Consider the following 25,109-nt stretch of genomic DNA (forward strand, 5'->3'; position numbering starts at 1 on the left):
GTAACAACAACAATTTTCAAACTACAATTTTGGCGGTCAAATTCATTTCTTATTATTCGTTGAGCAAAAATCAAAAGAAGAGAGAACTGCTTTTGCTATCTATTTTCATAACTTGGAAAACTTTCAAAAAATTAAAAGAAAAAATTTAATGCTTCTTGTGTTGGATAACAGTGTTGCAGCGGTTCGATAGTAAGAAGAAGACTTGAACACAATTCTCTCTCTTGTTATCACTTACAACATTTAATTCTTTTTCTCTCTACAAAATGCCTCCTAATCAAAGTAGTAGCAGCTCTAGTAACAGTCCCTATATGATACCTCCTCATTTAGCTACGCCCTCTCATCATCATGAAAGACATTCATCAGAGTATTCGGAAGAGTCAACCATTTTGACTACACGAGGAGATAATCATTTTAGAAATAATTCTCAACCTGCATCATTTACTACAAATAATTTGGCATCTAGATCAAAATCTAATCCACCTGTAGGAACCAAAATATATGGACAAGGAATGCCAATACCTTTTGGAGTCCTTGATAGTTATACACCACCTCCTTTGAAATCTAGTAATAGTACTTCAAATGTAAATACAAAATCACCATCCATCCCTCCTTCATCTCCATCAACAATAGGAAAAAACAAAAAAGAAGAAATACAAATTAATAATACATCGGAATGGTTTACATTGACAACACAGAATCATGATTCTTTATTTCCTCTGGAAGGTCATCAAATTTTCTACTGGGAACAATGTTTGGAGGATGAAGATGATTTGACGAGTAGTGTTGAATCGACATCAATTTTCAATAGGTCACTCAACATGATTGTATTATTTGGAGGAACAGGTCCTATTCGTGGTAATACTAATCAAATATATTGTATGGTACAAAAACATTCGAGTATCAATTCAAAGCCAACTACTAATATTTCAAATTCTCAAAGTTGTTCACACCAATGGATTCCAGTCCCAAGTCATTATATTCCAAATTATTTTCCACCTTCTCTCACTAGTGCCAGTAGTAATGATATTGAGAAATTAGAAAGAAAATCCTCCAAATCTAATATTTTGAGTAATTCTAACCAAGGTGCATCATCTCCAAGACGTTCATCATTCGAATTATCTTCAATTGCAGAGGATGGATCAACTGAAATACCACTCTACAAATCAAGATATGACCACTCATTAGTATTATGTGGAAATAATAAGGCTTACCTGTTTGGTGGAAGAAATGGCATGTTCACCAAGACTCCACTTCAAGACTTTATTCTCTACTCTCTTGATATGGATATTTCCAATCAATTCACATGGGAGATGGCCCACATCCCACCAAAGAATGATAGAGACCCATCAATATTGAAACAATCTCAAAGAGGGTTGGACGATTTATACAACAGAGAGTCACCAATTCCAAGATATGGACATTCATGTTGTGCTGTAAATCAAAAACAATCGGTACTCCAACGATCTAATAGTACTAACACAGGAAGCTCTCAAGCTATCATAGAATTGAATTCTGAATCTGATACACTCTCTGATTTATCTATTGGAGGTTTAAATAACAATTTTGAAAGCAATTCTTCAAGTGCCAGTACTGGGTCAACCAGATTTAACACTGATGGAGGTGTTGTTTTAGATTGTGCAATGCTTCTCTTTGGAGGAGTAGCATTCACAGATTATTCTGGCTCTAAAAAATGTAAAGAAACTAACGATTTTTGGATGTTTAATTGTAAGGAACGAAAATGGCTTTCTTATCCAAGCATTATTCAGAGATACTTTAAAAATTCTTCTAGCATTTTACAATTCAAAACTGATGACAAGTATATGCAAGAAATTTCTCTCTCCTCTTCAGCAAGTGGAACAAGCTCTTCCAATAGCGAGAGTAGAAAACAAACCAAAAAACCAGCAAACAATAATATTATTTCAATCCACAGCTCATTCGTACCAGAGGCCAGGTATGGCCATCAGATGTGTGTTGTATCCAACTCGTTGATTTTCGTAATTGGTGGAGCGACACTAAATAAGGACGCCATGTACAAAGATGTTTGGGTTCTTTCGCTTAGTACTTTCGAATGGAGAAAGGTAAATTTGCTTCACAATAAGAATAATGAACAGTTTATCAATAAGATACCTATTCGTTACGCTTCTCACGTAGTTGTTGGTAGAAGAATATTACTCTATGGAGGACAGTTATCATACAAAACTGGTGATTATCTGACAGAGCTTCTTTGTTTTGATACTGAAACCTATAGATTTTCAATAATTGAAAACAGTATTTCTCCAAAATTTGATACTGGCCTTGTAAAGGCAACTATGATTCTTTACGGAATTGATCTTTTAATTATTGGAGGTAAAAGAGGTGTTAGCTCATATAGATATAACGATAGTGTTCAGGCATTCTCTTTCAAATTGCATTCCATATCCAAAACTAATCAAAAATTTATTAGAGAAAACACTAAAATGAAAAAATCTAATCAAATTCTGACTCCTAACGAAATTACATTTGAGATACCTACATTTGGAGATGAAGATGATGAGTTTGATATTGCTAATTCTGTTAAAATTGATTTAATATCTCAAATTCTATTAAGTGAAATGTCAAGCAGTGATTTCTCAAGAAAAGAGGCTCTTAAATACCTTTCAGAAGTGAAGCAAATAGATATTGTAAAACAATTATTTAGAAACAATTCCATTCACAAAGCTCTATCGATAATTATGCAATCGGGATCCAAGTCTGATATCAGACAGACTGCCAAAGTTTTAATCAGATACTTTAAAGATACTGACCAAGGTACACTACCATTTATCATTGCTCGACAAGTACTAAAATTCATTGAAAGCTATTTGACCTTGATTAACACCCTTATCAAACTTCGAGAACCAATCAGCCAAACATTACATTTAGATTATCTTAATTTATTCCACTTAATGTGTCAAAATTTTGAATATTATGAATCTCTATCAAAGGAGCTCATTTCAGTGTTTCAACAATGTTTCAAGTTGAGTGATCCATTATCAAAGGCATCCCTAGATATTTTACAACTAGCCGTTTCATCTGTTGAGTTCTTATCACTTAATGCAATGCATTTCGCATCAAAGTGTGATAAGGAAACAAGTATAATATTTAGAGATTTTATAACTCTTTGCAACGAGGCTAAATCCAAGACAGCTAAAAACTTGGAAGATAATCCAATAGAAATGCAAGGATCTATCCTTAAGCTTGATGAATTGGTAAACAAACTTCGCCAATCCCTCTTCAGACTTTCATCAAGAAGCAAACCAATCAAAAAATACCTTGGAAAATTACTGAAACGAAGTGAAGAAGATGATGATGATATGTAACAATAATTCATAAATGAAAGTAATAATCTGAGTAGATTGGGTATTATGTTTTTTTCTGGGACAATCATCAATTATCATTGGCCAATTAGAAGACATGTCAATTTACACATTGACATTTAAAAATTAATTATAGCAAGTCTTTTGCCATCGTATCGCTTACCAAATATATATCTGTATGTACATTGCTGGTTGAGTTGACTTACTGAGCAACACCATAACATATCAGCTGGAATAGTTCATTTAACTACAGTACAAACGTTTCTAATAATGCTTTACATACCAACACTAGTCATTTCCCTCCATATTTAAAAACCCTTTCGTTATCTAAATGATCGGCAGCACTAAGGTGTCAGTGGCTTGTATTAGAACAAATAAGCTGTAGCCTTCCAAATATTAACAAGAAAACCCGACATATTATTTGAACGTTAAAGTGCACTCACCATCTATCGATTATGCCACAAGCTGCATTGCAACATTATTAAAAAAACAATTTAAAGATGTTCGACACCTCGGTACTAGAAGAACCAATAGATCTCTACTCAATATTGATGCTCCAGCAAAGCAATACCACCACTACCAACTCAACCACAACAAATTCTACCGTTACGCATGCTAGCATCGCAGCAACTTTCCCACAAATGATGGAGAATGCTCTCTCAATCTCCAATTCAATCTTGTACATTATCATCTACTCTATTCTCATGGCTATCATGACTGGTTTCCTCATCAAATACAAGCAAGACATGAAGAGAAACCAGAAAATTCTCTATGGTCTTGTCTTTTTATGTATTCTCACACAATATTTTGGTTTAATTTTCAGATTAGTTTACAATGGTGAAGCCCTATGGATGAACATGACATTTCCTGATTATTCGAAATCATTGACCCAAATCAACTACTACAAGACTGTTCTCTATGTATTTTCATTCCTTGAAAATTTGTTTGTTGTCTTTCAGACTGTTAATATTATCATTGTGATTTGTTTTATGCAGAACTTGTTGTAAGTATTTTCTGATATGATTATTTAAACATTACATCATGTTAGTTTGAATACTGTCAAATTGTCAGGTGCTATGACCAATGGAGTTTATAAAGGGTTGAAGTGGACTATTAACATTGTGAGCTTACTTTGTGCTGTCATCATGAGTATTATGGTCATTTTGAATAGTGCCATTGGATTAATATCTAAAATGCAGGTTGCCAACTTGAATACCCTTCCAATTATTGTTACCATCTTTTTAATTTTCCTAGCAACTGTCATTGTTGAAACTGTATTGTTCCTTGCCTTGGGTATTCGTTTATTGTTAGTTGTGAGAAAGAACAGTCTCAATATTTCACAAGCTAAGGACAAGATTTCATTCCTTCAAAGACCTGAAGTCAGAATTAGTGGATTAATTATTGGAATGTTAGTCAGTGCCTATATCCAAGTATTGGCAGCTGTTGTATCTGTTTTCACTACTTCCTATGCCTCCTATTTGCACATTTTTGATTACTTTTTACAAGCTTTTGGTATTCTAGTTTTTGCAGTATTCGTCTTGCTTCTCTACAATCCATTGGTTTCGTATAGTGTTTCCTCTAAATCTTCAACATCAAGCCAAGCTCTCGATGATGTCAAGACCCACAGTGAAAGAACTGACTCTGCACACAACAGAAGACTCTCCTCTGCTCGAAGTGCCATCAACAAACAAACCAGTAATTTGAGTGATGCCTATGAGAAGGTACTTTCTCCTTCCACAACTACATCTACTTCGGTCTCTTCTCCCATCGGAAACAATGATTCTTTCACTAAGGTGTAAATAAACCCACAACAACAGATTCAATTTTTACACCTTTTAAAAGACCGTTCGTTATGTGGTTTTATGGCGTACAATTTACAAATGAAATCCAAGTCAAATTGCCAAACAGAGAAATTTACAAAACCAAACAGAGATATGAGTGAGGGTTTCTAAATCCCTACCCATCAATAACAATGTTGAAAGATGGCAACAACAAGATTCAAAAAAAAAGTTAAGAACAAATGTTTTGGGACAATCGACATCATTTTCACACTTTCAATAGTGGTTCTCTGCAAACATCATCAACAACAACACTTCTCTCCACAACAGCAACATCAACAACAAATACTTCATCAACAAACACAACAACAGATTACTCCAAAATAATTCCTCAGCTGACAGAGAATGCATCGTCAATAGCAAATTCCATATTCTTTATTATTATTTATTCGATTCTGTTGGCATGTATTTTGGCTTTTTATATTAAATCGAGAAAGCAAATGAAGAGGAATCAGAAAATTCTCTTTCTATTGGTTGGAATTTGTATTATTGTGCAATATTTGGGTTTAGTTTGGAGATTAGTTTATAATGGAACAGGTCTACACATTAACATTAATTATTCTGACTATTCTGAAATTACCAATTTCGAAGAGTATTTAATTGTACTCTATGTTTCATCAACTTTTGAGAATGCACTCGTATTGAGTCAGGTGATTAATATTATTATTGTCACTTGCTTTATTCAGAACATGTTGTAAGTAATTTTGTGACACAAATTCCACAATATTGACATTCACAGTTTGAGAACTGTTGAGAATGCTGGAGCTATGAGTAAGAAAGTCTACAAGATTTTGAAATATCTCATCAATATCGCTAGTATATTATTTGCAGTACTTGTCACACCACTTATCATTCTCAATTCTTCCATTAATTTGGCAACCAAAATGCAAGTTGTGAAATTTGACGTTACACCAATCATTGTGGTTATTGTAGTCACATTTGTCTTGGTAATATTTGGAGAATTAACAATATTTATTACATTAGGAGCCAGATTATTGTACGTTGTAAAACAGAACTCTCTCAAAATATCACAAATGAAACATAGTGAACAAGCAACTTTGAAAGAGATTCTTCAAAGACCTTATTCGAAAATTGTTGGACTTATCCTTGGAATTTTATTGAGCTCACTGCTCCAATTTATTGCTGGAATTATTTCGTTTTTGACCTCAAACTATGCTTCATATTTACATATATTGGATTATTTCTTACAAGCTTTTGGAATTTTACTGTTTGCAGTTCTGGTCTTGCTTGTTTACAATCCATTGGTACTTTCACATAATAGTATTGGAAGCTCAACTGTGAATCCAAATGATGAGCCACCTTCTCAGATTTCCAGTGCCAGACTACCATCCTCAAAAAGAAAAACCATGAGTACAAAGAGTATGGAATTGAGACACTCACCAAAGAATCAAACTACAAGTCAACATGAAAAGGAGGAACACATTGATGAAAGTGTCTCTACTCGCAATGATGGTGAGCAACCAATCTCCACTCCAGGTGAATCTCAAGTTTAATACCAATTGGAATAAACCAGAGTGCACCAATTCCATCACAACAAAACCAACTTTCTAATAATGTGATTCTAAACAAACTAATCTCATAATCTCATTCAGTTGATCATTTAATTTGAATACACTAAAAAAAATGCCTTGTTCCACTAATAACGATCCCAATGCGTTATTTTACGACTTGACTGATTCCTTCAGTGCAGAGAGACAATTATTTACTCACTGCATTCAAAATGATGAAATTTTAAATAATCTCATAATGTTTTCCTCCATTGGACAAATTGTTCCGAATCTTTATATTGGATATGAACAGTCAGATCATACTAGATATCCAAAAGATGAAGATGATATTTATAATGATATTTTGGATATGGATGGTCTCAAGAGTATTCGAGTGAAATTGAAAAATGTCAAGTTGGTGCCTGATGATGGTTTAGTGGTGCGTTCTTGCAATGGCTATAGTACCATTCAATTTAATCCATTAGAAATACACGAAAAAGAATTGACAGAATTTGAATTTGAAAAGAAGGGAAAAGTCCCGATCATGATTGAATTCAAGAAGGAAAATACCCAAATTCATGCACTTAATCAAGATTTACTATGCTACTTGTTCCAGTTTGTTGACACTAAGAGTTTACTTGCAAATTACTCTCAAGTCTGTTCGAATTGGTTCAGAATGATCTATTTTGATAAATCAAATGCAATGAATTATCTATTCGAGAATAGGACAGTTTCTTTCTTTGAGAAGAGAGGTGCAAGCTCTGAAACAATTCACACCTTGAAAAGATTGAACGAAAGATATCAACTAGATTGGTTGGAAACATACATGATGAGTGGAATGTTTCATTTTGAAATGGATGGAGAGGAAATTATGGACGAATTACAGACTCTGCTAGTATATTCTAGTGAGGAAAAATCATTTTTCTACACTTCAATTATCTTGGATCCACTTCAATATTTAAGAGATGTTATAACAGAGGATCACATCTTGTTCGAGAAACTTTCCAAACATACTCGTAAAGTAGTTTCAGTTTCAAAGAATTGTATCAGTTCAGCCATTGATCAACATATTCTAAATGGATTTGTCTCCAATTTGGTTGGTTTGGACTCCACTGATGATAATGTGTTATCAATTGTGGAGAGAATCTTACTCTCCCCATGCACAACCCCTCTCGCAAAAGATCAATTATCAATTGATATTAAAAAGTCAATCCCTTTCTACATTGACTTTTTAAGAGAATTGAGTGTTAAATTGCAACCTTTACTTGCCCAAACTCAATATATGCACACTAAATCACCCGAAAGAGCAGAGGCAATATATTGGATTAATGCTTGTTTAATTCGAATGAGGGAAAAAGCTCATCATTTCCTTTGCTAATGAGTACAAACATACAAGTGGATTGTGTAATTTAGAACCTCTTAATTTTGGAAAATTATTGGAAAACAGGAAACTTTACAACTCATCAAATGAATCATCATTGGAAAATGTTGATTCTTACTTGCCAGCAACATATAGGGTTGATTTGATGCACTTGTTGTTGAATGGAAAGAAGGGCAATACTGAAAGTGAACCACTTAGTTTGGTAGATCCCCACCTATTTCTACAACCAATTCATGCCATTCAATTTTTAAAAGAACATATCATTGATTTGAGTAAGGTTATGGACACAGCCACAACAGAAATTGAACGTTCTGAATGGATTGATAAATACAGTGAGGAATATAGAATATTCATATCAACAATTCATGAAAAATCAATCACTCCACCAAAGCAAGTAGACCTCTTCTTCCATTTACACATGTTGCACCCAAACAATTTCATTCAAGATTGTCAAAGATTGGCCAAATCCATTAAGGAACACCAATTTAATTTTGAATGGCAGAAAAACGAAGCTTCTCGGGAGTATGATGAATAAGCCATCATCTCATTAAATTCTTCTCCATTATCATCAACTCTTGAATATTTAATTAAAATTAATATTTTAAAATTTTGTATTAAAAAAATTAAAAAAAAATGGCGCGTATTGAAAATGTGCAATCAGCATTCACCTCTAGTTTTCAACAAATTCTCGAGATGGGCAATATAAAAGATCCCAATCTGGAGAGGGCTCTTGAGTTGTTGCGAGAAAAAATTATTCTTCAAGGATTACCTTCGGAATCATTGGTAGGTTGTTTTCCGATGATGATTTGTTATTTAATAATCGGAAAGAAACACAAAGATGCCATCTTGTTGGGAAAGTATGATGAAAAGTGTGAGGATTGTACTCTGAGATTCATGTTGGAAAAGTGTGATTATAAACGTGTTTTGGAATGTGAGGAAAAAGGTGATACAACAGAATTGTTGGAGAGTATTAAAAATTTTGAAAGGAAGAGATTTCAATATGAAGATGAATGGGATAAGGAAATGGAAAATAATACATGTTTTAAATGTCAAAAATTAATTGCTGATAATAGTATTAGAAGAAGAGTGTGGCTTGCTTTATTACGGATAAAACAAGTTGATTTGGATCATTATGTGACACTTGTAAAACAAGGATCACAAGCTGAGGACTATGAATCTTTCTTGAGAGATGTTGATAGAACTATTGGATATTTTCCTGTATGTACAATATATTTGGAGAATGTTCTGACATAATATTCATTTGTGAAACTTAGCATTTAAAAAGAAGTGGAATTTCAAAAAATAGACAAGAAACACTCAAATATGTATTATATAAGAAAATGAAAAGAGTTATCAATAGTTTCCTCCTAACATACGGACACAAGTTTAGTTTTATTCAAGGAATGACTGTTATTTGTACATTTTTGCTCATGCACATGTCAGAAGTGGAAGCCTTCTATTTCTTTGAGAGATTGATCACTAAAGTTTTTCCAACGTATGTGAATCCAGCTCAAAGAGTGGGCAATTCTTCAGGTAATAGTGCTGAGAAGGGTATTGAAGGAGTTTATGCTGCCTGTTACTTACTTGATCAATTGATGAAAGATCATGATCCAGAGCTTTTCAAAATTTTATCTCCATCCAAATTATGGGCTTTTGCATGTAAGTTGAAATGCTTATTAATTGGAATTCAAGTCTAAATGTTTTTTATTAGATATTAAGGCAATAATGTGTGCTATGAGTGACGTACAAAAAACAGCAGTGTATTGGGATTTCTTCATGGCAACAGGTTTTCATATGATTGTATTGTGTGTTTTTGGCATGGTGAAAGTTGAACGAGAAAAAATCATTGCTCATTTCAAAAAAGAGAAGGACTCTATGAAAACTATTACATTTATCAAAGATGAAATCATTCCAAACTCTGACCCACAAAAGGTGATAACAGAGGCTTGCAATACCATGGAGTGTGTGAGTGAAAATTTTTACGATCTTCTTGTGCGTCATACTACAGACCTAGCTCTTTGTATTGACCTGAAAAACAAAACTGTTAAATAAATTATTATTGGTCAATTTCCTTTAAAATCTTATCAATTTGTTGTGTTTCAGAGGAGGCATCACCGAGTAAGTCATCTTCATCGTCATTATTTTCATTATCGCTCATTTCTCCAAATTCATCATCTGAGGAAAATTCTTTCAGATCACTTGTCTTTTCACTTGGGGAAATAAGCTCCTCATCTACAAGTCCCAATTTCTTCTTTCTATATTCTTCTAATTTCTTCATTTCTGCTTTGGTTAACTCTTTAATCTTGGTCAATTTTTCTTTCACTTCACTTGACATTTCACTCTCCTCACAAAAGAAATTTTCAAAAATGATATGTCTGAAACATTGTAACAGAATCATCTTATCTTGTGAAATTTCTTGTGTCAGCAAGTTTTTGATTAATGATTTCGATCTCATTTCCTCACCTTCTTCATCATTGTCATCTCTCTTATCCTTTTCAATACCCATAACTTTGAGAAGTGATTTTACCTTTTCAGAGGCACCTACAATAATTTCACCTTTTTGTCTTCTCTCAGCAAGTACCTTTTCCTTTTCAATAATATGCTTTTTAGTTGGAAAGTTCTTTCTACGTTCCTCTCTATACTTTTCAATATCCTCTGGTGTTTCCATTGGTTTTTTGTAAAGCATTGAAAAGATTGGATTCTTGTAATTCTTTTTGTAATCTTGCAAAAATTTGATATATTCAGGAATATTTTCCTCATTCAAATCACCCTTATTTCCATCCTGTGAATCATGTTCATTATTTTCTGAAGAGGAGGAAGAGGCAGTTGCAACTTCATTTTCAATTTTTGGTTCCTTTGACTTGTTTTCCTCAGAATCATCCTCTGCAACCACTTCAGAAGCGTCTCTTTTTCTGTAATTATCTCTTGGTTTATAGTGCCCTCCACGTCCTCCTCCGTGATGATGATGATTATTTCCTCTGTAGTGTCCTCCTCTTCCATTGCCTCTGTATGAATGACCACCTCCACGTCCACCACCACCTCGAGCTAAACCTCCTCTTCCTGCACTATACATTGCTTGTAACCATGCTTGAGGATGTACCTTTTTTCCTTCCGAAGAAGCATTGCTTGATGATGCTGATTCGGATGTCGTCTTGTTTGTTGAATTTGGTTTTTGTTCACTCATTTTTTTATTTGAAGTTTTTCATATAATTGAGTTTATTGCTAATGCTCTGAATTAATGTTGATTTTAATAAATTGAAAATTAAATTACATTTATTCTTGTATTAGTACAACTTAGAGAATAAACCCTTTTTAACAGGTATTCTATTATTATTACTTGCTGATCCAGGTGTTTGAGAACTCATTGGTCTTGCCTTTTGGATAGGACTGGGGGTGTCTCTACTGAAAGAGATGTTATCAAGTGGTGAGGCTGTCAATGAGGATGTGTTTAATCCAGGTGATCTTGGTGACATTACTGGTATTCCGTCAACCAAAGACTTGCTCATATCCATGCTTGAACTAGATACATTCATTGGTCCAGCAGAGAATACACCGGTAATCTTTTGTTTGAGTTTTTGAAGTTGGTATTCATACTCTTCTTGTTCCTTCTTATTAACAAGATAATCTTGTTGCAATTGAGCTTTTTGTTCCAGTTTGGTATTTTGGAATTTCTTGTTCAAATCCTCCGATTCGATTTGAAGTTGTCTTTCCATTTCCCACATTTGTCTTTCGTATTCTAAACGCTTAGATCTTTCCTTCTTTTCATTATCAACTTCTCTCCATATTTCTCTCGATTTTTCATTTCTAATCTTTTGAAGCAATGTCTTTCTAATTTCTTCTCTTCTCTTTTCCTTATCAACCTCCCATTGCAAGTGAGCTTGCTTTTCGATGACTTGAACCTCTTCTTCTTGCTTCTTTTGGAGGAGTTTTCTCTTTTGTTGCTCCAAATACTCTTTTTTACATTGGATCATATCATCTTTTTCTGCTCTTATCAATGCCTTTCTAGCAATTGCTTTCTTTTCTCTATCATACATTAAGACAGCCTTCTTGAGATGTTGTTGTTGCTTGACTTTTTCAGATTCTTCAACCTTTCTGAGCTTTTGCTTCTCCAGCTCCTTCTTAAAGAGTTTTTGTTGCTCTTCCCTTAAAATTTCTTGCATAATACTTTCCCATTGTTTCTTTTCCCAATCAAGTCTCTCTTGCTCTAACTTGATACGAGCAGTTTCTGCTACTCGGAGAAGATCTTGATCCTTTTGTTGCTTGGATTTTTTCTCAAGATCGAGTTTTTCAACAGCAGATTGTTTTCTCTTTTCTGCTTCAAGTTCAACTCTTTCCTTTTCTCTTCTTCTTGCCTCCATTTGTTCCCTTCTTTCTTGGATACGTTGTTGTTTCTCAACTGCCAATCTTTGATTTTCTCGTTCAATAAGACTGGCCTTTCTTCTCTCGAGCTCTTCTTTGAGGAGAGCCTTTCGTTCTTCCTCCATCTTGATACGTTCCTTTTCTTGTTGCTCCTTCTCTGCTCTTTCCTTTTCTAATTTTTCTCTTTCAATTCTTTGGAGTTCAAGCATTCTTTCCTTTTGCTTGGCTTTAAGGATTTCGAGCTTTCTCTTTTCCAACTCCTTAGCTTCTCTCTTTTCTCTTTCAATCTTTTCTTGCTCCACACGAAGTTTTTCAATTCGTTCTCTTTCTTCTCTTTCTTTTTCTTCTCTTTCTCTTCGCTCTTTTTCCTCCTTTTCTCTCTTTTCTTGTTCTATCTTTTCTCTTTCCTTCTTGTCTTGCAAGATTCTCTCAAAGATTTCCTTATTCTTCTCGTATTCTTCCTTCTCTTTCTTAATTCTAATCTGTTCTCTAATCTTTCTAGCGACACATCTTCCAAGGAAACCTCTGCCAACTCTTTGCATTTTTATAATGTACTTTTCAAGCTTTTTGTTTCTTGCTGATTCTAACATTTTGTAAGTATCCGACTTTAAAAATACCTTAGTCTTACCGACTTGGACCTTGTCCTTTCCAAGACTTAAAGAAGAAATAATCTTTTCTGATGAACTCTTAAAATCAGTACTGGATCCCTCTCCAATAATAACATTATACTTATTAAAGAAGAGTTCATGAGGAATTCTCACACTGTAACCTTCCTTTCTAATTCTAATAGTTTCCAAAACACCAGACGAGTTCAATTGTTTGACAACTTCTGCATTGCTGAACAATCCAGGTTTCTTAGCAGGGTGAGGTTTGATGGTTCTGATCCAATGTGGAGAGGTACTATTAATCAAGTCTAGCAATTCGATCAATTGCTTCTTGAAAGATCCAGTTACGGTAGATGGTTTCTTGTCCTTCTTATTGGAAGTGAAATCCTTCTTTTCTGGACAAATAGTCTTTGCAACAAACTCAATCTTACTTTGACTAATGATATCAATAATGTCATCTCTCAAAATATCCTTATTTTTTTCAATCCAATCCTTAATATTATATTTAACTTCTCCAGCATAGTGCTTGACTGCGAATTCTTCTTTCCACAATGGTGCATGAATAAAGTACTCGTGTGATTTGTAAGTTTGAGTAATCATTTCAAAAAATTTCTGATCTGTTGCTGACTGAAGTGCACTTTGGTCGTCAAGTACCTTCAAAATACCAGACTTTGAACCTTGAATCATATCGAGACAAGGTTGATTATCCTTAAAGGTGACTTCTGTGACATCGATTCCTTCATTTTCACATTCCTTCTTATCTCTTTTAAATGTGTAAGAGTTGTAGTGAGCTTGAAGTGCTTCATTGGCAAAATTGATACAAAATTGTTCGAATGTGTTGAATTCAAACTTTTCAAACCCAAAGATATCCAACAAGCCAATAAAGCTGGTGTAATCATTAGAGTTGGTATTGTCGTTAATTTTTGCAACCAACCAATCAAACATATTAGAATATAAATTTTTGGATAAGGCATCTCTCGAATCAGAGGCAGCTTCTGGGGTGAGTGGAGACTCGAAAATTTTAGCCATGACAGCATAAGTCTTGACTGTTAAGGCCTTCTTCAAAGCAGCAGGTTCAATTTGTAACAATGTACAAGCTTTCTTGAGAGGCTCATCATTTTCCAAGGTTGATCCAGTGTCTTCATTTGGAATTTTGACAAATTTGATATTTTGAAGATGTAAAATTGCAGCACACACTTTAAAAACAGTATCTCTAATCTCATCCTCAAACCCAATGACCTTAAAGGCGTTTACCATGGCATGAAAATCAGAAACATCGTCAATAGTGTCCACTTTGAAACAATTTCCTTTCATGATACTGTCATAATCTTGAGCTTTAGTTAAGAAGAGTTCCTTCTTTTTTGCTTCATCCATACCAGCAAGCATTTGATAGAAAATGTGATATGATCTTTCATTAGGTCCCTGCTTCATTAAACGGGATTTTTCCAACAAGTCTATTTCCATGTTAATTAATTGAATCCAAACCAAACTTACAGTTTTCTGTGACGGCACCCTTAATGATACCATGTGAGTCAAATTGAAGTTTAATAAATTTACCAAATCTAGAAGAGTTATCATTGTTCTTTGTTTTAGCGTTACCAAAAGCTTCTAGAATTGGAGAAGCTTGTTGAATTTTAGAACTCATCCCATCCGCCACACTCTTAACATTAGGATCGTTTGTCATTGTTGATGAAAGTTTACATAAATATTTGATAACAGATTTACAGGCCTCAGTTTTACCTATTAAATTTGATATTAAAAGTGATCAAAATACTTAATGAAAAATTAAAACTTACCAGCACCACTTTCACCTGAAATTAGCAAGGTTTGATTTCCTTCCCCTCCTTTCATTGCTCTGTAGGCTCGGTCGGCAATTTGCCAACAATGTGGATTTAAGCCCTTCTTTCTCTCGACGTAATTAATCATGAATTCATCCTTACAGTATGGGATGGTCCACTTGAACGGATTGAGGGAGATGATAAGACCTCCAATAAATGTATAAATTTTGTCTTCCTTGAAACGGTTTTGAACACAATACAGCAATGATGATTCGTTAAGTTCAATCAAATCCAGCAAGTCATCATTCACTGCAGTTAATATATCTTCTTTGTACATGTTGAGATCACTTTCGGTAACCCAGGCATCTTCAACACCTTGCGATGAGCAAAGGTAAGGCGTTGGAATTTTGTTTGTTTGCTTCTTTTCATCAATATCCTTAATATTACCTATAACCCATGAGTGAACAGGATGATTAAATAAAACCTTAGCACCCTTTTCCCAACTTGTGGATTTTGCAGCAGCAGGTTTTGCTACTAATGTTGAAGCCCTAGGTGGCATTAAATATTTTTTCTTTGATAAATAATAACTGTAAAACCGTTACATTTATCAAAAAGAAGCGATCCGATTTACAGTTTAAATCTAAAACTACTAGTATGTAAGTGTAACGAGATCTGTTTATGAAAAGAAAAAACCACAAATCCTGTTTTGATTCTTGTTCAATTATTGATTTCAATTTAAAATTAATTATTCAAGAATAAAAAAATGAATTGTTTACATTCTCTAGTGTCGTCAGCATCATCAGATCAGGATTGTTATCATGGCAATGATGATCATCATAGTGGAATGATAACTCTGAGGTTTGGAAAGGATTATTTTTTAGATTGCAATAAAGAATCAACATTAGAACCAATTTTAAACGAATTGTGTAAATTAATTGTAAATTTAGAATCGGGACTTGGTGATGACAACAAGAATAATTTAATTAATATTGTCAGGGAACAATCTTTTTATTTTGCACACCTGCCACAAAAACCACTCAGAACAAATATTCCAATTTATCATTATTTGGATGGATTTAATTTGGAATTTGTGGAATTACGTAGTTTTTATTTGGATGGATTATTTGGACTTGTTGGTGGTAAAGGTGGTTTCGGAAGTTTGCTTAGGCAACAAAAGTCAAAGAAGAAAACCACCAATTTCAGTGCCATGAGAGATTTGAGTGGCAAAAGATTTAAACAAGTAACTGATAGATTGAAATTGAAATCATGGACTGAATTAATGGAAAAGAGAAAACAAGAATTTAAGGAAAAGAAAGAAAAGGAAAGAGCTGAAAAGATGGAAAAACTTAGAGAAAAACTCAATGAGCAAAGATTACTCATTCGTGAAAAGGAGGAACAAGTAGCATCAGCTGTTAAAATTGCACTTGCTGAACAATCAAAAGTGGTATCAGGTCAATCGAAAGCTCCAGCCACAACAGCTAATAAGAGAAAGTCCAAATTTGATCACGATTTGGGTTCTGATGACTCTGATGAAGAAATATAAATGCAATTGTGGATAATGTGATATTTTACTTTCTCTTCTTCTTTTCTGTTAACATTTCAATCTTATCCTTTTGTCTTTGTTCCTTAATTGACAAGTCTCCATGAGACTTGGTTGAGAGATCACGTAATTTCACAAGTTTGTCAGGTACGTCTTGTTCAGCTTCTTCCAAAACCTTGATAAGAGGAGTACACAATTGAACATCTTCTGGTGTGAAGAATGAAACAGAGTTACCTTCCTTTCCAGCTCTACCAGTTCTACCAATTCTATGGATATATGAGTCAATTTCGTGTGGCATATCATAATTGATAACATATTTCACATTTTCCACATCCAAACCTCTAGCAGCAACATCAGTGGCGACGAGAATAGGTGTCTTTCCACTTCTGAATTCTTCCAAAACCCATTCTCTTTCTTCTTGCTTTCTTTCACCGTGAATACTGAGTGATGGCCACCCAGCTTCTCTCAATCTCTCTGTCACAACATCAGTTCTCTTCTTTGTTTTACAAAATACTAATGTTCTGCAATCCTCTGGATTCTTAATTAATTTATCTAATAAATCTGTCAATCTGGCAATCTTGTCTGATTCTTGAATAAATAAAAATGATTGTTTAACTCTGTGATTTGCTGATGTTTCTATGGAACCTATATTTACAATAAAATGTGGCTCTGCCTTACTAACATATGACATGGCCATGGATTGGACAGATCTATTCCAAGTAGCACTGAAAAATAATGTTTGTCTATCTGGAGTAACTTGAGATGTAATTTGTGAAATTTGTGGATTGAAACCCATATCCAACATTCTATCAGCTTCATCCAAAACAAGATATGAGCATCGTTTCATGTTTGTAATACCTGCCTGTAAAAAGTCAAGAAGTCTACCAGGTGTAGCAATGATAACTTGTGGTTTGGATCTACATTCCTTGATTTGAGTCTTTCTAACTTCACCACCATAGAGACAGGCAATTTTCAAAGCTCTATCCTTACTATCTGGAACGAAAGCATTGCAAAAGTTTTCACAAGCTCCATGAATTTGGATGGCCAATTCTCTGGTTGGTGTCAAAATAACCATAATTGGTCCATCTCCTTTCTTTAATTCCTTTTGTGCCAAAACATGCATCAAACCTGGTAATAAAAAGGCCAATGTTTTACCACTACCTGTTTCAGCAAGACCAATCATATCATTTCCACTCATAACAATTGGCCATGCTTGTTTTTGAATAGCTGTTGGTTCTTTGAAATTCATTTCCTTAAATTGATTTTGAATAAAGTGTGGGAAATTGATATGATTAAATTGTGTAATTGGCTTTGGAATTGGAGCACCTTTACGTGAGCAGAATGCTTTAATATCTTCCTTGTTTCTAATTTCATCTTCATTAGTCATTTTCTTAATATCTGGATGTTCAACATATGGAATTTTAACAATATTCAAATCTTCAAAATCTGTTGGAGTTTCCAATTCAAAATTATAAAAATTATTTAGTAAATCCTCCTTCTTTTTTGTTGGTTTTGATTTAGATTCTCCTAATTGTGCAAGAAATTCTTCATCTTGTTCAATTGTGTCTTCAACAACTTCCTTTTGTTTTTCCTCCCTTTTTAGCTTTTTGGATTTTTTCTTTTCCTTCCTATCCTTCCTTTTTGGTTTAGCTTTTTCTAATTGTTCTTGTTCTTGTTGTTGCTGTTGTTGTATTTGTTCAGGAGTCATCAGTGATTTGAATTCCTTTGGTGGGTTTTTCTCTACCACTACTGGTTCTTCATATTCTTCCGATTTTCTCTTTCCGAGCAAGGAACGAGCTGATGATAATTTTTCCTTTAGTTTTTGGCTTTTCATTTTTTTTTTGAAGTTCAATACAAATTTATTTCACAACAGTTGCCAATAGCTATAGAAAGCTGGCAAAATGATAATAAAATTATTTTCGTATTGATTGGTGTCACTACAATTATTTACAATCTCATCCTGCCACATTATTATAATTACAATAAATGAACAATGACAAGGAATAAAGAAATTACCAAATAAATGGATAGAGAACTATGAGAAGCATTGGAATAGGTGAATGGAACAACTGCTGAAATTAAGTCATCTTGCAGAGTTGAATCAAAATCAAGAACTGTCCTAGTATTGTAATATGCTTCAACAATTGAAGATGAATTGAGCACATCAGTTTTTGTAACAAATGGATTCTTTTTCTTGTTATCTTCAGTAATAAGCATCAATGAAAGTGAGCTAGCCTCTCTTGTATTAAACGTTACCAAACCAATTGAGTTTCCATACATCATGGAGAAGAAACGGAGAGTATATGCTTTGGTGGAAACACTAGCAGTAACTAAACTGGTTCCTGTCCAATAAAATCTTTGATGTTCGTTAGTTACATCACATTCAGCGAAACCAATCTCATATAACTTGTCAATTTGATTGTATTGCTCAAATCTCTTGATACAAAGTCCAAAAACCTCACTTACAACATACACACCAAATCCTGATGGGTGATTGTAAATTCTGAAATAATAATTGATATCACTAAGGATAAAATTTGAAGCATCTGTTGCACTCATATAGTACATTGTTGTGGTATTTGGAATCAAATACTGTTGACCATTCGATGACAAGTAGTTATACAGAGTGGAGGAAACATTTTGCTTTGAACAACTCATTGCAAATTTCTCATTCACAATTGCAAATAATTGACCTGAAAATGCTTCAGGCAAATTACCTGGAATTGTAATCTTGAAGGAAGCAATACTATTCAAACTAGGCTCAACCTTTGATGATGTGTCGACTTGAATTACATTGTACCCATCCCATAGTACATAAAACACTTTCGATAATTTGTCCACAATACAAATTTCCTTCCTATAATCAATTTCAGTTTCATTTTGATAAGGAACAGTACACCACGTGGAACGGTATTGGGCAGCCATCTGCTTTTTCCTCAACTTGACTTGCACAGTTGAATTGTCTGTAACGTTCTTTAAAAAGATATCATAGGTTCCTATTCTTCCTCCATACGAGTATGTTATATCAGACCTATTTGTAACATTCTTCTTTGTTACTCTCCTTAAAACAAGAGCTGCTGCCTCATCCACATTCAAAACCATCATCCACCCTAGTATTATTATTATCATCGCTATAAGATAGGCATTTCTTCTCGTGGAGGAATAAGATCCCTTCCTATTCTCCAATGATATTGTACATTGTTTCATGGTATTATTATTAATTGATGATGATGATGGTGCCATTATCGTTCGTAACGTTGATTCCAAAACCTTATGATCGTTATTAAGGAAAAGAGTCATTTTTTTTGGACTTGGAACTCTTGAAATTGAACGGTTCTTCTAACATCTTGTTTGGATATAATTTCGTTAAGAAGCATAGAAGAAGGAATTGTGTTGATTTTTCACACCTGCATGAATCATATATTAATTTCAACAATTGTTTTTTTAAAAAGGGTAATGCACAATTACATTTTATATCATGTTGTTTTGTTGAAATTTAGAACAACAAGAAGGAGAGGATAGTAAGGATCATCAAAACCAAAGAGTAGGTAACAGTATTAGAACCAGAGAGAATCTTTGGCAAGATAACATTTGGAGTTGGAGTACCAGTAAATGAGAAACCATCAATATCAGCAGCAGTCCACTTGTCAGAATTTCCATTATACAAACATCTCATCAAATTGGTATAGTATGATCCACAGGTCTTATAGAGGGAACTTTCAGTATCAAGGAATGGAGAATCAACATCAGCTCTAGACAAGGAGAGTAAGCTTGCGATTAATGGATCAGTAAGACTTGAAACAAAGTTATTGTAAACACAGAATTGGAGATCCATGAGATAACCTGGACAATTGGTGGCAACGTTATGGAGACAGACACCAGCAGTATCAGTACCCTTATTACAAATACAATTTGGACAAGTGTTAACAGAGGTGACACCATCACAAGAAACAGCTGGAGCAGTCTTACAGACACCTTCAGAAGGATGGCAATAACCAGAGTGACAATTGGCATCCTTTTCACATTTTTGACCATTGATGATACCATATTGACGAACGCATCTTTGATTGGCACAAATAACCAATTCTGTTGACACTATACTTCCACCAATTGCAAAGGCCGAGTTCAAATAGCAATCCGAATCAGCTGCACAATAATCACTCAAAGCAGCTGGTGTTTGACAGACACGAGATGCCTTTGGAGCAGATGAACGACAAGTCAAAGTGTTGGTACACTCAACAATAGCTTGACAAGTGTCACCAGATTTCTTCAAAGTAGTACAGACATTATTGAGACAGTCGCCACTCTTACATTGAGCGTGAGTATCACAATAGGATCCATCAGCCAATTTAGCAACACAAATTCCAAGAGTTGAATTACAGAACATTTGACTGTTATCTTCACAGGTATCATAAGTTCTAGTAGTATTATCAGTGGTGATACAAGATTTACCAAGAGCAACAGTTTTTGGAGCATAACAATAACTAAAGCTAGAAAAGGTGGTACCAGTTTGAATTCTTTCAGGGAGACATCTGAGATTAGAGTCCTTCTTACAAGTAACAGTTAAACTATCAAAGGTAACTCCACAACGTTCTCCTTGAGAGGCAGTATATAAGACATTTGTGATACACTTATTGGTATTCAAATCACATCTACCACCAAGACATTGGTTGCCATAATCACAACTGTCGCCTGGCAATCTTGTACCATAACGAATGCAACGACCAGAAAAACATTGGGCTCTCAACTTGCTGAAATAAGAAGTTGTACCATCCATATTGGAAACATAACAATCAGCATCGGTACGACAAGCTTGTTTCTTATTGATTGGAGTGATCATATCATTGACCTTTCTACAGACGAAGGTCTTGGTTGGTGGTGTAGCAAAGTCGGTAACTTGTGTATTAACATAACCAATTGGGCAAAGATAGGTACTAGTGGTTGGAGAGAGACCTGCTTGATCTGTACATGCCTGACCTTCAGCAAATAAAACAAGAGCTGAGAGTATTAGACCAACAATGAGCAAATAGTTGGCAAGTGATGATGGTGGAGACATCTTGTTGACGTTTTTTTTGAAAGATGAATGCAAACGTTCTGTGAAAAGCAACAGCCAATGTGATTCTCTTCTAGAACACGCTTGATGATGGATGACAGTCATGAGGGTGTTGATCTGTGTGTTGGGTAAATTGGTTACCCGATCTATCAACAACATGTTTATTGTAAACAATTTTCTATCAGTCAATTGGATGAAAAGGAGAATAAAATTATTCAGAAAGAATGGTGCTCTTTGAGACCAATGTGGATATTAATTGTTGAGATAGTTCTTCTCCTCTAACTGTTGAAAATTGACATACATAGTACGAATCAGTTTCTTGTAACTTTCCAGAGTTGAGCAAGAGTTCTGCCTTTTCTTTTGGAAGAATTGAGTGGATACATTCTTTGGCAATATTCATTTGTTTGATTGGAAGGAGAAGACGAGTAGTGCTGGTAATGAAAACTTCCTCAAATTCCAATAAATTTGCCAAGTTAGGAGCTGTAATTTCGTATTGATCTTGATTGAGGAGAGTGTTCATATCAGTTTCCAATTTCAAATCTAGAGAATCCTCTACTGGACCAGGAATTACTGCAGCTCTAGTAGAACCAATTAAAACTCCTTCATTAGCTGTTTGTGTTTTTCCATTTGATTTGAGAATGGCAAAAAAGTTTGATGAAATTCCCTCTCTCAGAGAGCCATCTTCTTCACACATGATAACTTCATTCGAAGTTTTAAGCTTCTTATGACCTAATTGACTTCTTTCAATTGCCCAATAAGTATCCTTGACATTTCCCCAATGAAATCTACTTCCTGGATGAACATCTACATGAATGGTTTTTGGAGTATTTGGCATTGGACACAAGTGAAGATAAATATTATATTTCGATGACGAATCTTGAATGGATTCACGATTAATACTTTCAGGATATGAGTATCTATTTGGAAAAACAATCACCAATGTGATTTTGAATTCCAAATTTTCATCTTTGAATTGGTAGAAATCCTTCAATTTTTCAATTCCTGCCTTGGTCATTTCTCTAATGGTTTGTGTGAATGATTCGAGTTGGAATAAGTCTTTCAATGGATAGTGACCTTCCTCCTGTGCAAACTCATCAGTATTGGCATTCAAATTGGATTTAAAATGTTGCAACATTTTCAAAGAGGTGTAAATTAATCTATGAATATGAAAAGCAAACTCGAATACTGCCTTTCCATTGAGGGTACTTCTTGCAGTTGTGTAGGCTCCTCTCATCATTTGAAGTAGATCATGAGCTGAGTACGGAACAGATTTGCATTCTGCAATAATTCCGTTCTTGATGAGAAGGTTCTGGCTTTCCATGATGTGTAAATGCAACTTTGCAGATTGTGGTAATTTTTTTTATGAAAGACCAAAACAAATCAAAACAACGAAAAGACAGCCGTGGTTTATTTGGTATTCTTCTTTTACAGTTGCTTTATTTCAGCTTACCAAAAGCAAAAAGGAAGCAAAATTTGATGAGTGTGGGATTTGAACCCACGCCCTTGCGGAACACGGTATTAATCATACCTTAACGTGTCGTCTTAGACCACTCGACCAACTCACCATCGATTACGTATAAAATTATTTTCATAATATCATCAAGCGTTGAAAAACAAATAATTCCTTTGGGGTACTGTTTAAAATCTTGGTTCTATTGTTTTAAATTTAAATACCAAACACTAATTTATTTATTGAAAAATCAATTATTTAATTAAATAATAAAAAATATTCTCATCATGTTCTTCAAGAGTACAGGTTCAGCAGTCTTTAAGGCCACCAGAAAGGCTTGTTCATCAATTAAAATCAACAACGGAATGAGTGCCAATCGCATGTTCTCTACATCATGTGTTGCCAACAAGACCTTCTCTCTCACCAATTCTACCACTAGTAATAACGGAGTTGTTTTCTCTGGAAGCTCTATGAAGTTTAACAACTTGTGTATTAAAGGATTAAATCAAAATTGGTATGTAATAATCACTCTATCAATATATTTAATAATTATAATAGTACAATTGCCCAACAAGAACTCTTCCTTTCTCTTGATGATGATGATGCGTAATTTTCATTCAATTTTATATATAAATTCATTACTTTATTCTCTCGACCTAGATTCCTAACAATAGTTCATAATTTGATTGCATTTGAATGTACTCAAACTGTGGTGGCTAATAAAACTCTAATAATTTATTCATAATGCATCGAGAAGATTAAATCTATATAAATCTAATATATTTGATATTAAGAATATACCCTAATGAAGAATAATTTCTTATTAGAATGTGAATAGTGTGGAAAAATGAAAACGAAATAACATCATTTATGATTTCACTTGACAGAACAAGTCCTTTCCAAATATTACCATTAAAATAATGAGGATTGCAACCAAAAGTAGTATTGGAATGATGATTGCTGCTACTATACAAAAAACTTGTCTCTTCCCACAACCAACACTTTGTTTCGCTTTTTTACACTCGTTCAATTCATTTTCGAGAGCCTTATTCTTTTCCTTGAGTTGGATTATTTCAGATTTTAATGAACTCACAAAAGAGTCGACTTCCTTTAAAATTTCTTGTTGCTTTTCTATAAAACTGTTCCTGTATCTGAGAGCCTGCTGCAGAGCATCAGAGGCAGTTTGTACAGTCGAGATATTTGTCATGTAGGATGGAGTTGTGCTGGAACTATTTGAAGATTTCCCCAACAAGTAGTCACTCTCCGAAATTGTTATTGATTTATTGTCAACAACTGCAGGAAGAGGTTCCTTTCTTTGCACACCTTGTAAGGTATATTGAAAATTTGCTCTGCTCCTATTCTCATAATATATAGAGTCGTCTTCTTCCGCATCAATTTCCTCTCTCGTAGTCTTGCTTAACAAGGGTTGTTTAAGGCTCATTTTTTTAAGGAGTTGCATTTCATATTTTTCAGCGCTCAGTGAAGGTGGTCGAGTGCAATATATTGGATTGGTAGTTCTTGCTCTGAAACTATTTACGACGATATCAGTCAACTGTAATGATAATAAAATTAAATTGTTTATCTATGTACAAATATTGTCAAAATTGAAACGAGCATTTTAAACTGATTGAGATCCGCCTCTAGAGAACATACTTTCAGTACTAAATACTTTAGATAAAATAGTTTGAAGTAATCCTCTTTCAATAATAAAGTTCTTCAATTCACCACTAGTGTCAATTCTAGAACACTTGACGAATCCATAGAGTTGAATACATGTCAGAACCAATGCAAAAAGTACAACAATAATCCATTGGAAATTAAATCTAATAAAGCACACAAGTGAAAGTAAGATCCAAATTACTGGCTGAGCATAGAGTGATGTCCAGAAAATATACTTATCCAACTTGTGAATATTCTTCGAGTCGGATTTGTTTTCAAATCTCCAAACACTTGTTCCATCGTCCTTAATGTCATTCCACCATCTAAGAGCAACAAGAATTCTTCCTGTAACGTTTTTAACTGTCCAAAAATCAAATGAAAGTAAAAGTACAACTAGAACAAATACTAGTACAAAGTTATCAGTAAAAATCGTCAAAAACAAATAACAGAGAAGAGCAGCCACTTTAAAGAATAAATGGAAAAAGCAAATGATTGGATGTCCACATGGGCAACCTCTACTCCAAAGTTATTAAATGATAGTTAATAGTAATATTAAATCAATACAAGTTTCCAAGAATTGTTGACTTTGTACAAATTGTTCAT

The 25,109-nt window shown here is 34.1% G+C and overlaps 12 protein-coding genes and 1 non-coding gene across 13 annotated transcripts; 4 read left to right on the forward strand and 9 right to left on the reverse strand.

Annotated features, from left to right (window-relative positions):
* Window positions 1-263: 263 nt before the first annotated feature.
* Window positions 264-3,338, forward strand: NAEGRDRAFT_78592 (kelch repeat domain-containing protein; the record flags this gene model as incomplete). Its single annotated transcript, XM_002680683.1, has 1 exon — window positions 264-3,338. The coding sequence occupies one exon, from the start codon at window positions 264-266 to the stop codon at window positions 3,336-3,338; it is 3,075 nt and encodes a 1,024-aa protein (XP_002680729.1).
* A 497-nt stretch (window positions 3,339-3,835) lies between these two features.
* On the forward strand, window positions 3,836-6,687 carry NAEGRDRAFT_63893 (uncharacterized protein; the record flags this gene model as incomplete). The annotated part of the gene is made up of 4 exons (XM_002680684.1): window positions 3,836-4,338; window positions 4,384-5,128; window positions 5,767-5,867; window positions 5,913-6,687. 4 exons carry the CDS (start codon window positions 3,836-3,838, stop codon window positions 6,685-6,687), a joined length of 2,124 nt encoding a protein of 707 aa, XP_002680730.1.
* A 130-nt stretch (window positions 6,688-6,817) lies between these two features.
* Window positions 6,818-8,685, forward strand: NAEGRDRAFT_78593 (uncharacterized protein; the record flags this gene model as incomplete). Its single annotated transcript, XM_002680685.1, has 2 exons — window positions 6,818-7,925; window positions 8,032-8,685. 2 exons carry the CDS (start codon window positions 6,818-6,820, stop codon window positions 8,595-8,597), a joined length of 1,674 nt encoding a protein of 557 aa, XP_002680731.1. The 3' UTR covers window positions 8,598-8,685.
* A 178-nt stretch (window positions 8,686-8,863) lies between these two features.
* Window positions 8,864-9,316, forward strand: NAEGRDRAFT_63895 (uncharacterized protein; the record flags this gene model as incomplete). The annotated part of the gene is made up of 1 exon (XM_002680686.1): window positions 8,864-9,316. One exon carries the CDS (start codon window positions 8,864-8,866, stop codon window positions 9,314-9,316), a length of 453 nt encoding a protein of 150 aa, XP_002680732.1.
* An 802-nt stretch (window positions 9,317-10,118) lies between these two features.
* NAEGRDRAFT_63896 (uncharacterized protein) lies at window positions 10,119-11,246 on the reverse strand (the record flags this gene model as incomplete). Its single annotated transcript, XM_002680851.1, has 1 exon — window positions 10,119-11,246. One exon carries the CDS (start codon window positions 11,244-11,246, stop codon window positions 10,119-10,121), a length of 1,128 nt encoding a protein of 375 aa, XP_002680897.1.
* Window positions 11,247-11,346: 100 nt separating this feature from the next.
* Window positions 11,347-15,363, reverse strand: NAEGRDRAFT_63897 (myosin; the record flags this gene model as incomplete). The annotated part of the gene is made up of 3 exons (XM_002680852.1): window positions 11,347-14,480; window positions 14,521-14,766; window positions 14,823-15,363. The coding sequence occupies 3 exons, from the start codon at window positions 15,361-15,363 to the stop codon at window positions 11,347-11,349; spliced, it is 3,921 nt and encodes a 1,306-aa protein (XP_002680898.1).
* Window positions 15,364-16,372: 1,009 nt separating this feature from the next.
* On the reverse strand, window positions 16,373-17,731 carry NAEGRDRAFT_31228 (uncharacterized protein; the record flags this gene model as incomplete). Its single annotated transcript, XM_002680853.1, has 1 exon — window positions 16,373-17,731. The coding sequence occupies one exon, from the start codon at window positions 17,729-17,731 to the stop codon at window positions 16,373-16,375; it is 1,359 nt and encodes a 452-aa protein (XP_002680899.1).
* Window positions 17,732-18,321: 590 nt separating this feature from the next.
* On the reverse strand, window positions 18,322-19,644 carry NAEGRDRAFT_63899 (uncharacterized protein; the record flags this gene model as incomplete). Its single annotated transcript, XM_002680854.1, has 1 exon — window positions 18,322-19,644. One exon carries the CDS (start codon window positions 19,642-19,644, stop codon window positions 18,322-18,324), a length of 1,323 nt encoding a protein of 440 aa, XP_002680900.1.
* Window positions 19,645-19,790: 146 nt separating this feature from the next.
* NAEGRDRAFT_78595 (uncharacterized protein) lies at window positions 19,791-21,405 on the reverse strand. Its single transcript, XM_002680855.1, has one exon. It carries the CDS (start codon window positions 21,398-21,400, stop codon window positions 19,841-19,843), a length of 1,560 nt encoding a protein of 519 aa, XP_002680901.1. The 5' UTR covers window positions 21,401-21,405; the 3' UTR covers window positions 19,791-19,840.
* A 203-nt stretch (window positions 21,406-21,608) lies between these two features.
* NAEGRDRAFT_63901 (uncharacterized protein) lies at window positions 21,609-22,718 on the reverse strand (the record flags this gene model as incomplete). The annotated part of the gene is made up of 1 exon (XM_002680856.1): window positions 21,609-22,718. The coding sequence occupies one exon, from the start codon at window positions 22,716-22,718 to the stop codon at window positions 21,609-21,611; it is 1,110 nt and encodes a 369-aa protein (XP_002680902.1).
* A 153-nt stretch (window positions 22,719-22,871) lies between these two features.
* NAEGRDRAFT_t133 lies at window positions 22,872-22,962 on the reverse strand. The gene has a single exon. It is a non-coding gene; the product is annotated as a tRNA-Leu (tRNA).
* Window positions 22,963-23,715: 753 nt separating this feature from the next.
* NAEGRDRAFT_63902 (uncharacterized protein) lies at window positions 23,716-24,288 on the reverse strand (the record flags this gene model as incomplete). The annotated part of the gene is made up of 1 exon (XM_002680857.1): window positions 23,716-24,288. The coding sequence occupies one exon, from the start codon at window positions 24,286-24,288 to the stop codon at window positions 23,716-23,718; it is 573 nt and encodes a 190-aa protein (XP_002680903.1).
* Window positions 24,289-24,585: 297 nt separating this feature from the next.
* On the reverse strand, window positions 24,586-25,005 carry NAEGRDRAFT_4056 (uncharacterized protein; the record flags this gene model as incomplete). The annotated part of the gene is made up of 1 exon (XM_002680858.1): window positions 24,586-25,005. A coding segment is annotated over one exon (420 nt), but the record flags the coding sequence as incomplete, so codon positions are not given.
* Between the last annotated feature and the right edge of the window lie 104 nt (window positions 25,006-25,109).

Source organism: Naegleria gruberi (genome assembly GCF_000004985.1).
Source record: "Naegleria gruberi genomic scaffold NAEGRscaffold_8, whole genome shotgun sequence".
NCBI classification, from domain to species: Eukaryota; Heterolobosea; class Eutetramitea; order Acrasida; family Naegleriidae; genus Naegleria; species Naegleria gruberi.